This window comes from Furipterus horrens, unplaced genomic scaffold (genome assembly GCF_987537825.1).
Source record: "Furipterus horrens unplaced genomic scaffold, mFurHor1.1.pri manual_scaffold_17, whole genome shotgun sequence".
NCBI lineage: Eukaryota > Metazoa > Chordata > Mammalia > Chiroptera > Furipteridae > Furipterus > Furipterus horrens.
The window spans coordinates 52,549,915-52,563,416 of record NW_028327187.1 but is presented as its reverse complement, the minus strand read 5'-3'; the positions used below and the strand labels follow the sequence as shown (position 1 = coordinate 52,563,416).

Here is a 13,502-nt window from a genome sequence, read left to right as displayed (position 1 = left end):
TCTAGGGTAAAGTTGCAGAGCCAGTATTTTGTATGAATCCAGAGCTCTGCTATTTATTTATTTATTTTTACCTCTCTTTAATTTATGTTGTATTGTTTATCTATTGCAGTTGTCCCATTTTTACCCCTTTGCTCTCCCCTGCTCTACCCCTCCTTTCACAGTCCATCCCCACTTAGTTGTCCATGTCCATGGGTCATTTATACTTGTTCCTTGACTAGGCCCTTCTCCTTCTTTTCTTCCTCCCCCCTCCCCTCTGGTCACTGTCAGTCTGTTCCTTTTCTACATGCCTATGGTTCTAATTTGCTCATCTGTTTGTTTTGTTCATTAGTTTCCTGCAGAGCTCTGTTCTTAACTGTTACCTTTCAAATAAGAGCAGAGAGGTGGGAAGTTTGGAGATTTAAGGTCTAACTAGTGTAAGTTAGAGAATCTACATCGTTGGAGAGTTTAAAATTCAAATTAAGATACGGCAGGTGACTTGGAAAGTATTGACATTCAGATCCTTAGCTTTCTGTCAGAATAAGGTTAGAAAAAGCTGTGAACAGTAAGATGAGTGAAGAAGTTCAGATTCTCAGTTTTCCCCAGGAGTTTTCCGCTGAGGTGTTTTATAAGCAGCTAAAATTCAGTATGTCCCAAACTGACCTCATATTCACCCCTTCCTAATCCTCTTTCCTTTCTGAAAACCTGCTCTTCCTCCTATATTATCTCAGGGGACAATGGCAAACTCATGTACCCAGCTGTTCAAATCAGAAACCTGGGGATCATCACTGACCCCACCTTCTTCCTCATACCCAACATCCACTTAGTCACCAAGTCCTGTTGACTTGTTAATACCTCTTGAAATTGTCTTCCCCTTTCCCTTGGTTTAGGCACTCCAGAGTCAGAGTGATCCAGGTAAAATGTTAAAATGACCATCATCTCTACCCTACTTAAATTTCTGTGGTCCTCTTGTTCTCGGTATAAAATACACGAAATACCAAACCCTCCAAGCTCTAGCCTCCTCTTTCACTACTCCCCCACTCCACTTTAGAACCCTGTCAGAATTCCTTTTGAATTTCTGGTGCCTAGTTTAATGTTAGGCACACATAAGGGCTTCAAGTATTTGCTTGTGGAGTGAGAAAGGAATAAAGATGTCAATGCTCTGTAGCACCACTCCCAACAAATGCGTATCCCCTACCAATGAGTAACACAGGCAAACTCAAGCCTTCCAATTATTTGTGCCACCATGAAATAAATAGATGCCAAAGCGACTCATAAAAGAAAAGAAAAAAGAAAAATATGGCATTAACATAAGAATTTTTTAAACAAAATAATAACAGGTTATCGCAACGTATTTTCATTTAAAACCGTGCTTCAAAAGTATAAACTATGCTCCTAGTTTAGCGTTTGCTTACATTTGGTTGTTTTAATGAAGCCATATTTTAAGATATGATGTGGAAATTCATGGTTATGAATCTGGGAAGGAAGCAGATGGAAGAGATACTACTGGAATATTAATTGGTGACTGAAAGGTCATTGCATCTGAAGTGCTCTACTCCCACCTAGTGGTACAAAGAGAAAACTGTCAAAATAAGTTTTAAAGTAAAAAAAAAAAAAAAAATTAAGTAGATGGTCCACAAAGCGAAAAGAAAAAAGTGATTGCAACCATTACAGACTGCCATTCACCTTACAGGAAATTTACTGTTTGTCATTGCTTTACAGTCAAACCTTCTAAGCCCTTTTGCAGCATTCAAGGAATACCAGAAACTGGCCAACCTATATCTCTTTCTTGCCTCTCGGCACTTGGAACACCTTCCCCTGGGTACCACTGGTATAAACTTGAAGGAAAAGATATCATCCCAGTGAAAGAAAGCTTTGGTAAGTATAGCCCTCAGAAACCCCTGGCAAGGTATAGTGTGTGTGGTGGCTGACAGCATGTATGTGGCTGGCTGTTCATCCTGAGAGCTCAATCTTCTACTTTTCTGAGAGGGGCGTGTAAGAAGAAAGAATGCCTGTCTGTTAACAAGATGATTATGGTCTGGGCTTATCCCTATCTTCTAGAAGTCAAGGCTGGTTTTGGCTCAGAGGTGGTGGGTATAGAGAGTATGGTGTGGTCCCAGCTGGGCTACTTTGGAATAATCAGAAGGATACCTCAAAAAAAGAGGCCAATGTGAGGAAGTGGGTTGGCACTGAATGATCTGCTACATTGACATGATCTCTATGTGCATAAGGGATTTCAAAAGTCTATTTCCTTGTCTTGACAGACCCAGCCACTGGGACTTTGGTTTTTGGAAATCTGACCAATTTTGAACAAGGTCATTACCAGTGCATTGCAATCAACATCCTTGGCAATAGCTCCTGTGAAATCGATCTAACTGTTTCACGTGAGTTGGTCATACAACTTTAAGTCAAATATTGTGGGTCTGCCAACCAAGTAAATTAATTAGTCCTGGTTTGTCCTTCCTGCTTCTCTGGACATTTTGGTGCTTTAGAGGTTAATATCATGAATTACCATCCCAATATCTAATGCTTACACTATACTTAATATGTGCCACACACTGCTCTAAAGTGTTTATAAAAATAAATTTGTTTAAGCCTTAAAAAATCTCTAGGAAAGTAGGAATTACTATTTAATAAATAAAACAACAGCCTCATTTATAGTACCAGGCTACATTTTTTGGTATGCTGTCGGTAGTCCCAGGTGAAACTGTAGCAACCTATGTCAAACATGGAGCTCAAAAACTTTCCAGTTCTTAACCAATTTGTTAAGATCTTCCTCTAGTAATAATAGTAATAAAAACACTCACACCTACAATCAAAGTAGCTAATAGTGAAGCTCAGCCAGGTGCTGGGAGCATTACCTCATTTGATCCTCTAACTACCCTGTTCTAGGGAGCAGAATATATTGTTGGCCTCATTCTACTGGAAGGAAGCTGAAGTTCAGGGAGATAAGTGACTTTCCCAAGGTCATCCAGTTAGCAACTGGCAGTGCCAGGATGTCTCTAAACCTCAATCTTCTAGTTTAAAGGCGCTTAGTTACTAAGCATAGCCATGAGGGCCTGGAATTGTCAAACTGGGCTAGTCAGGGGTAAGCTCCTGTAATGGATATCTTGCCACATCTCTCAAAGATCACTTACACTTAGGATCATGTCATCTATTCATTTTTTCTAATTTACTTTGAATCTGTGGTTTTAATCTACACAATGCACAGGTGGCTAGTTTCATTGGATCATTACTCTTTTACAAAGCTGAGCTTTCTTTCTTTTATTTGTCTTAATCCAAACATTTTCCAGTTCTAGACCATACCTTCATTCTTATGTGACTTTCAGCTATTTTTATTCAAAGTGAATAAACCTCACCTTTTTGGTCTGTCCTTTCTGTGGTACCAATCTACTCCCAGTCCCTTGATCCATTTCTGCTGTTTTTCTCTAGATCTTCCCCAATCCTGTTTTGCCTTCCTAGATGTACAATCATACTGCAGATGGAGAGATTCCTAGGATTTGTACTTAAGCCTCACTTCCTTTTGAATCCCCTTTCCAATGTTGACAATTGGCTTCCCTCCCTTCCTTCCTTCCTCTATGCCTCCCTGCCTTCTTCAAACATTCACTGAATATCTACTATACACCAGGGACTGTCCTATGTGATGACAATACAGAGATTAATAAGGTATATGTCTTACAATCAAGAAGCTTATAGTTTAGCTAGAGGAATGAACAAACACTAAAATGTGTTAAATGCTGTAACAGAGGTCCGCACAATGTCTATAGTACATCGAAGAAGAAATAATTATACTTATAGAACCAGGGACAGTTTTACCAATGAAGTGCAGTTTGAACTGAATCTTGAAGGAGCTTGTAAAGTCTGTTTATCTGTAAAATAGGGACAAAGGTAAAAGGAGGTTGAAGGGTGACAATAGAGCAGGAGGGCAACCAGTCCATGCAGAGAGATGAGAATAGAGGACCCCAAAAAAATGTCTCTGAGGGAAAAATCATAACCCTACAGATTATCTGATGTGTTTAAACCTAGTGAAAGGAGCTCAATAGTTTTTCTGGAAATTTTGGGGATTAGCAACACAGTAGTTCTTCTCTATATCACAGTTCACTTATTGCGGCCTCACTGTATCGCGGGATTTTTTAAAATATTATATTTAATTATTTATCGTAGATTTTTCGCTATATCGCGGGATTTTGTGGTACTGTATACATATGTTGTTAAAGTTACATACGTTTAAGAGTGTAGAATATGTTTAAGAACATAAGTAGTGTTTATAAAAGTGTGGAAAAGGTTAATAAGGGAGTAGGAAAGGTTAATAAGGGACAGGGAATGGTTTACAAGGGTGTGGCAAGGGTTTATAAAGCCTTAAAATGTATATAAGAACTAAAATAAATGGAAGGTTCCTACTTCGTGGATTTTCATCTATCGTGGGGGTGTCTAGAACGTAATACCCATGATAAGTGAGGGAATACTGTAATACATTTTTAAAAATCCCAAATGAAGCAATTATTTTTCAATATATTTATATTATTATTTATTTTTTATTATGCTTTATTGTTTATGCTATTACATTTGTCCTAATTTCTTTTCCCTTTGTTCCCCTCCACCCAGTGACCCCCCCTCAAGTTGTCCCCCCTCCTTAGTCCATGTCCATTGGTTATGTATATAGTTCTTCTCAACATCTTCCTATCTACTCCACTCCCTCCTACTATGCTTCTTAATTCCTGTACCATCTCCCTCCCTTCCCTCCTTCCTCTTCCCCACTGACCTCCCCCCAAAATATTCCACATACCTATAATTCTTTTCCCACTCTCGTTGCCTACTTAGTTTGCCTTTGTTTCAATTCCTAAGCTTCTGTTGTTGGTTGTTGTGATACAGTTTTCATTTTAATGTTCATAGTTTTGATCCTCCTCCTAAACAAGTCCCTTTAACATTTTATATAACAGTTGTTTGGATCTGATGAACCCCTTCAGTTTTACTTTGTCCTGGAAGCACTTTCTCTGCCCTTCTATTCTGAATGACAGCTTTGCTGGATAGAGGAATTGTGGTTGTAGGTTTTTGCTTTTCATTACTTTGAATATTTCTTGCCAGTCCCTTCTTGCCTGCAGAGTTTCTTTCTTTCTTTTTATTTTATTTTTTGGTTTTTCAATTACAGTTGTCCTATTTTTCCCACATTGTTCCCCCCCACCCAGCCCACCCCTTCTCCCACAATCATATCCCTCCCCGTTGTCCATTTCCATGAGTCATTTATACACGTTCCTTGACTAGACCCTTCCCTTACTTATCCCCCTTCTCTCCCTCCCCCCTCCCCCTCCCCCCTATTGACTGCTATTCTACTCTTTGTCTTATTTAGTTCATTTGTTTGTGTTGTTCTTTAGTTTCCTGTATTAGGTGATATCATATGGTATTTTGCTTTCTTTGCCTGGCTTATTTCAATAAGCATAATTCTCTCTAGTTCCATCCATGTTGTCGCAAATGGCAGGAGTGCCTTCTTTCTCTCTGCTACATAGTATTCCATTGTGTAAATGTACCACAGTTTTTTGATCCACTCATCTACAGATGGGCACTTAGGCTGTTTCCAGTACTTAGCTATTGTAAACAGGGCTGCTGTGAACATAGGGATGCATAAGTTTTTTTGAATTAGGGTTTTAGGATTTTTCGGGTATAATCCTAGCAGTGGAATCGCTGGTTCAAAAGGCAGTTCCATTTTTAGCTTTTTGAGGTAATTTCATACTGTTTTCCATAGTGGCTGCATTAGTCTTCATTCCCACCAACAGTGCAGTAGGGTTCCCATTTCTCCACATCCTCGCCAGCATTTGTTGTTTGTTGATTTGTTGATGATGGCCGTTCTGACAGGTGTAAAGTGGTATCTCATTGTGGTTTTTATTTGCATCTCTCTGATGGCCAATGATGTTGAGCATTTTTTCATGTGCATATGGACCTTCTGTATGTCCTCTTCTGAGAAGTGTTTGTTCAAGTCTTTTGCCCATTTTTTAATTGGGTTGTTTTCTTGATGTTGAGTCGTATAAGCTCTTTATATATTTTGGAAATCAGTTCCCTGTCTGAAGTATCATTGGCAAATATGTTTTCCCATATGGTTGGTTTCCTTTTCATCTTGCTGATATTTTCTTTTGCTGAGCAGAAACTCTTTAGTTTGATGTAGTCCCATTTGTTTATTTTTGCCTTTATTTCTCTTGCCTTAGGAGATGTATCCGTGAAGATATTGTTACGCGGGATATCTGAAATTTTCCTGCCTATGTTTTCCTCTAGGACTTTTAGGGTGTCACGGATTACATTTAAGTCTTTGATCCATCTTGAGTTTATTCTCATGTGTGATGTAAGTTGGTGGTCTAGTTTCATTTTTTTGCACGTCCCTGTCCAGTTCTCCCAGCACCATTTGTTAAAGAGGCTCTTCTCACTCCATTTTATGTTCCTTCCCCCTTTATCAAAGATTAGTTGACCATAGAGGCCTGGGTTTATTTCTGGGCTCTCTATTCTGTTCCACTGATCTATATGTCTGTTTTTATGCCAGTACCAGACTCTTTTGATCACAGTGGCTTTGTAGCATTGTTTGATGTCTGGTATCGTGATTCCTTCTGCTGTGTTATTCTGTTTCAAGATTGCTTTTGCTATTCGGCATCTTTTTTGGTTCTATATGAATTTTTGGAGTATCTGTTTTAGGTCAGTGAAATATGTCATTGGTATTTTAATAGGGATTGCATTGAATCTGTAAATTGCTTTGGGTAGTATGGCCATTTTGATGATGTTGATTCTTCCCATCCAAGAACATGGTATTTGCTTCCATTTATTTATATCTTCCTTAATTTCTTTCTTCAATGTTACATAATTTTCAGTGTACAGGTCTTTTATCTCTTTGGTTAAGTTTATTCCTAGGTACTTTATTTTTCTTGTTGCTATAGTAAATGGTATTTTCTTTTTTGTCTCTGTCCCTGATATTTTATTGTTGGTGTACAGAAATGCCTTAGATTTTTGTATATTTACTTTGTACCCTGGTATTTTGCCAAATTCATGCAGAGTTTCTTTTGAGAAATCAGCTGACAGTCTTATTGGGACCCCTTTGTATGTAATTCTCTTCTCTCTTGCTGCTTTTAAGATTCTCTCTTTATCCTTAATTTTTGACATGTTGATTATAATGTGTGTTGGTGTCTCCCTGGGTCCAGTTGTTTTGGAACTCTCTGTGCTTCCTGGACCTGTAAGTCTATTTCCTTCCCAAAGTTAGGGAAGTTCTGCTTCATTATTTTTTCACATAATTTTTCCATTTCTAGTTCTTCTTCTCACCTTCTGGCAACACTGTGATTCGGATGTTGGTCGGCTTATAGCTGTCCGATAAGTTTCTGAGCCTCTCCTCATTTTCCTCACTTCTCATTTCCTCTTTCTGCACTGGTTGACAGTTCATTCCGTATGTTCCGATTTGTTGATTTGATCCCTGGTTTTCTTGCCCTCACCACTAGTTTCATATGTGTTTTTGTTCATTTCAGCAGGACTAGCCTTCATTCCTTCCCTATCTTGTTTAAGATCTGCTGTTAGGCCTGTAAGCATTTTTATAGGAAAGCTCTGAACTGTGCCTCAGAAAGATTTCCTATCTGCTGCTTCGTTAGATTAGATATTTGCTATCTGGTCAGCTGCATCACTGGGATCTCTATCATGATCTGTGCCATCCTGACCATTTTGTGTTTAACTTTGCTTTCTGGGCAGGGCTGTCACACCTCCTATGCTGTAGGGGGCAGAGCCCCGTGCACTTGTCACAGCAGGGTGACCTGTCTCACCACGCTGTGGCATTTTCTGTGGGGGTGGGGGTCCAAGATGGATTCTTGCCGTTCACTCTCCGCTGAGAGACCAGGGCTCTCCTCCTCCATCCCTACCCACTCTGGGCCTCACAGTCCAAGGCAATGGAGGTCTGCCTTCCCCGGCTTTGGAATCACAAGCTGATGGGTCTGGTCTGCAACCAGGGGTGCTCCCCAGGTGCTTCTCTCCTCCCCCTAAATACAGGTGTCTCTGCTTACCGCTGTCCTGCCTCCGTCGCTGTCTCTGCTGCCGCAGACAGCACAGCTTGAACTATTTTCCCCGGCTTCATCCCTCCTACCTGTCTGGACGAGCACAACTTCTCATAACTTCATATGTTGGACTTCCATTTATTTTCTGGAACTTCTGTTTATTTATGATTTTGCGGTAGTTGTATTCCTTCTTAGTTGTGGAGGGAGACAGAGCATGTCAGTCTAGGCATTCATCTTGGCCAGAAGTCTCTTGTGTTTGTTTGCTTCTGTTTCCCAGGGAGAGCTGTCACTCCTACTACGTTGTAAGGGGCGGAGCCTTAGGTATTTGTCAGTAACGGGCAACCTGTTTTACCACGTTGTGGCGCTGTATGCGGGGAAGGGGTCTGAGAAGTAACAATGCTGCTTGCCCATCACTCGCTCCTTTTCCAGGCACTTCTCCCACTTCTGCACCGGACTGGCGCCCCTCTAGCTGCTGCCCTGGCCGTCGTTCCCAGAGCGGGTGGGTCTGCGGATATTCTAGGTCTGTGGGGGCCCTTTAAACAAGTGGACTCTGCTGAGAGACCTGCAGCTTCTGCCTCCATCCCAACCCCCACTAGTTTGCACAGTCAAAAGCAATGAGGCTTGATTTTCTCCGGTGCTGGGACAGTGAGCTGGGCTGTCTGGTGAGGGTCTGGGAATGCTGCTCAGGTGTCCCTCCTGACTTTTTAAAACGTGTAACTGCGATTTCTGCCAGCCTGCGGCTGTAGCCACTGCTGCCACCACCACACCGAGTCCTCTTTGCCCTGGCTCCACCCCTCCTACCTGTCTGGATGAGTATTTCTTCTTTATATCTTTGTTTGCTGGACTTCCATGCAGTTTGATTTTCTGGAACTTCTGGTTGTTTCCAGTTTTGAGGTAGTTGTATTCCTTCTTAGTTGTGGAGGGAGATGGAACATGTCTGTCTATGCCTCCATCTTGGCCAGAAGTCTCCAAATGAAGCAATTATTAATCTCAGAAAACTTTAAATTGTTGTAAAAGAGAGGATTCTAGTAATACTATGTCCTGAAGCTGTGGATAATATTTACATAGTCATAATACTGCAAACTTGGATATAACTACAACTTGCCTATATAAGAAGAATGTGGCAGGGTGTGAGGAGGTGCTGTAAGAGGTTAAATCTTCAACTTCCAGAGTAGGAAATCAATATAAAATGACCAAAATTGGAAAAGGCTGGGCATATTAGAACAAGTGTAATAGAAATATGAAGGCAAATTTCAGAAGACTAAAAAAACAAAAAAGAGTTAAAAATGGTTGTCTGTAGTGAGTGAAACTCAGTGGTGGGGTACTAGTGTTTCTTATTTGTTTTGTTTTTGTTTCTGTTAGAAGTCTAGTAGAACTGTTTGACTTTATAAATTATGCACATGTATTCTTTTAGTCATAAAACTTTGAAAAAATAATCAGGCAATTCAACTAGCCTTTAGTCCAAAAATATAAGATGTCCATTCTTATTTGAAAGGAGGTGGATGGGGATGAGCCTGCCTGGAACCCAGACATAGCCTCTTGGGCACAATATCTTAGTGCTTTAAGGTCTGATACTCACGTAAGTCATCTCACACATTGTTTTTCCATTGACTGATCTAATAAACTAGTTTGCGGAATGCACCTATCCCTTTCCAGTGGCTAGAAAACATGAGTATCCATGGTGAGCATGGAATCCATAAGAGAGAATGTTTTTAGGCACATACTTGACTTATTCTACGGCAAAATCTGGAGAAATATTTCTGCCTGTAACGGAGGTCATTTCTCTGGTCACCAGAGTGAAGGTCCATAGTGTCTCTCTCATTGACCAAGCAAATGCCCACTGAAAACTCATGTCTCTAAATCCCATTTTGAAAGTGACCCCACCTCCTACGAGTTGGCATATTTTTTTCTTTATGTGTGTAAATGTGAATGGGCAAGCTATATACTTAATCTATAGCCATCCTTCTTCCCTCTGAGTCCAACTGGCAGAGTTCTAGGAGTTTCCATGTTCCCAGCCTGTACGAGTCTCTTTCCCTCACTATGAATGCCCCAAATATTCACCACTTGTTACAAAAGCACATGTATGAGGCAGAGACAATATGTTCCACCTCACTAACCAGCTGTTTGTATCCTCCAGATCCAGAAGCTGGAATCATTGTTGGGGCCTTGGTTGGTTCCCTAGTGGGTGCTGCCATTATCACCTCTGCGGTGTGTTTTGCAAGGAGCAAGGCAAAGGGGAAAGAAAGGAAGAGAAATTCTAAAACTACCACAGAACTCGAGTAAGACTTTATTTTGTTGTCTTTACTTGAATATAGGTTTTTGTTTTTTTTTTTTTAGCATAAGATATTAGGGGTATCATTCTGCTTATCCTCACTGCTTTTATGAAAGAATCATAATGGGTACCATTTACTGACCACAGGGTGCCAAACTATTCTAAGCATTTTATGTCAACTTATTTTACCACAATAACCCTTTTAGATCTAAGAACATGATTTAATATATCATATTAGCATACTTGCCTTTCTACCAACAGTCATAAAATATAATTTTTAATTTTTTTTTAATAAGGGAGTCCATGAAGGCAGAAGTGCCCAAGTCATGTGACCATGCCCACAGCCCATGCTCTTTACCACTCTGCTATTTCTTCTTGAATGCACATCACACTCATTCATTTATTCATCCCTCCATATCTATGCTTCCACAATTATGTTTGGGGCATCAACCAGATGCCAAGTATTGTGCTAGATGAAGTGGGAGATGGACACGAGCTATGAATTTGGCCCTCAAAGACCTTACTAGATACTTAGATCCTTTCATTTTTATATTTTTTCCCACCTTTTAAATACTGGTTTTCCTCTCTTGAACTCTCAAGATATTGTTGAGATATAATCTTTCTGTCCCAAAACGAAGACACGTGATCTAACAGTGAGTCAGAATATCAGAAATCACAGTTTCTGAACAGACTGGGACCTGTGGTCACTAAATCTACAGAGCCTGTGGCTCCAAATGAAATGTCAAACCCTAACTTGGTCTTCCCTGGGCTTTCTTCCTGCAGACCAATGACCAAGATAAACAGAGGCACAGAGTTTGAGACAATGCTATCAGAAGATGCTATCCAACTGGACGAAATTCTGCAACCTTCCTTCCATGAGACTGACCCCAACACCATTCTGGGGCTAGATCATGGGTCTATCCCCAAGCCTGAGCCTTCCCTGGAGCCTGTCCAGGAGCCTGCCCCAGGACCTGAGCTTGAGGTCAAGCTGGAACCAGAGCCCAAGCTGGAGCCCAAGCCTGAGATTGTGGTTGAGCCCTTGTGTGATGAGGAAAAACAAGTGAATAAGAACACTTAAACTGCTAGCTTAAGTACAGTGTTCATCACTAAGGAACCCATTACTGGCGTTTAGAATTTAGTTGACCTAACCAATCGCCCATTACCTCCCTTCATTCTGACCAACCCTCTTCTAACAAGGTGCTTCTACCATCAACCCAAAATAAACAGGTCAAGATAACTAGTAAATAAATGCAAGGGTTCCTGCATTGTCAGTAGAGTACTTAAATTTCACTAACACATAAGCATAACTAATGAAAACTGATTTCTAATTCAGTTGAAAGTGTCTTTGCAACAACACCTGTGTAGTATTTCAGGAAAATCTTATTTCTGTATTTTTAGCTACTGTTTGTTACATTCCACATGCACAAATGATAAGGTAGCTTTAATTGGATTCAATATTATTTCTAGGATTAGTTCAGGGCTTCCCATTTTCACATTGACCACAAAGGAAAGAATTTACCATCTCTATCTCATAGATTGGGGGAAAAAATCTTTTAAAACTCCAGAGGAGAGTATAAAAAGGGTACACATTAATTGGTACATAGCATTTAAAGATAGGTCTTAAAATTAAACCTTCATTTACATATTAGATTTCCAAGGAACCACCCTGCTATTTAATAGTAATTAAATAGTAATTTTATTAAATAACAAAAATTTTAAATGCAAAGTAATATACAGACAAATAATTCCAAATGCAATTTTTCTTTAGTGAATACAAAATATTGATATCATAGGTGATGTACAATTTAGCTTTGAATGAGCTATTATGTTATTACTATGTCTCATGCTATCTACTTTGGAAGGGCCAGACTAGGAAACTGTTCTAAGTGAACACTTAAGATCAATTTTAGATAATTTGAACTAATTATTTAACCTGTTTTACTGTTGGGGTAATTCCACATTAATAAAGATATATTATTCTTGTATGTTAAATATTAACTAAAATGAATTGATATCACCTCTTTGTCACCTGTTAAAGGGCTCTTCCATTGATCATATTTTACCCACATTCCACCTTGAAGAAATTTACAGGTAGACTTTTTCATTTGTGTAATCAATCAGGTTTTAAATCTTATTTTAAAGTTCAATAAATAATATTCAATAAAATCTTACTTTAATAATTCTGAGGTAAGTCGTCTATAAGCAACATTACTAACATTTAATTTATGTACAATAAACTGCAGCTATTTCAAATGCACAGTTTGATGAGTTTTGCTATATGTATACAACCACAAAACCACCACAATAATCTAGAGCATCTCCATCATCCCAGAACGTTTTCTATGCCCTTTTGTGCAATCCCACCAACACTCTGGGCCTAGACAACCACCGATTTGTTTTCCATTAATTAGAGATTAGCTTTGCCTTCTCTTGACCTTCATGTAAATGGGATCATATAGTATGAACTTTTTGTGTGTGACTTCCTTCTAAAGTGAATCTTTTTTTTAAATGAAGCAATGAATCTCTTAACTTATTACATCCGGATTTTCATGTAGAGGATTTTTTTTAATTGTGGAGCACTTTCTATATACAGGCTACCTGTGCATTAATTGAGGTTAAGTCTTTGTAGGTTTTAGGTTGGATTGATATTAAAATTCACATTATACTTGTTCAGAGCCATAGAGGGAAGACATAGCAAGCTTTAACTTATGCATTATCTTTGATATGTGTGTTAACTTTAGCTAATTACATAGATTCTCAAAGTATCTATAATTACATTCATACTAAATCTATTATGATCTATGTTATCTGATGGCTATAGGAATCAAGTGATGGTCTTATAAGTGACCTAATATTTAAATATTAAAAACTAAACACTAGCTGTATAAAAATTACAACTACCAAAAAGGCAAAGTAGCTGGAATTCACTTTACCCTTCCACTTTTATGACAAAGGCAAACCACAAGAAACTGATATATAAGAGTCAACAACTAACCCCAAAATTTCCAATGAAAGGCATTCTTGGTGGTCTTATAGAACTCTTGTCTTTATTAGCACTGTTCTGTTAAAAATACTGAACAGTTGGATCAGTGGTTTTTAACTTTTTGAGGTCATGGATCACTTTGAGAATCTGCTAAGAACTCTGGACCCTTCTCCATAAACTATTATACTCACAAAGTGTCACGTACAGTTTTAAATAAATTACAGGCAGCCTGAATCCAAGATTAAAAAAACAATGACCTTGA

General features: G+C 39.1%; 1 protein-coding gene across 2 annotated transcripts in view; it reads left to right on the top strand.

Moving 5' to 3' along the window:
* Positions 1-11,854, top strand: part of VSIG1 (V-set and immunoglobulin domain containing 1) — a 63,931-nt gene extending 52,077 nt beyond the window's left edge. For both annotated transcript variants that reach the window (XM_090264489.1, XM_090264490.1), the window contains 4 exons: positions 1,699-1,854; positions 2,241-2,360; positions 10,123-10,264; positions 11,041-11,854. In XM_090264489.1, coding sequence (XP_090120615.1) covers positions 1,699-1,854; positions 2,241-2,360; positions 10,123-10,264; positions 11,041-11,335 — 713 coding nt within the window. In that variant the 3' untranslated portion in view covers positions 11,336-11,854. The remainder of the gene's footprint in view (positions 1-1,698; positions 1,855-2,240; positions 2,361-10,122; positions 10,265-11,040) is intronic.
* Positions 11,855-13,502: the final 1,648 nt, after the last annotated feature.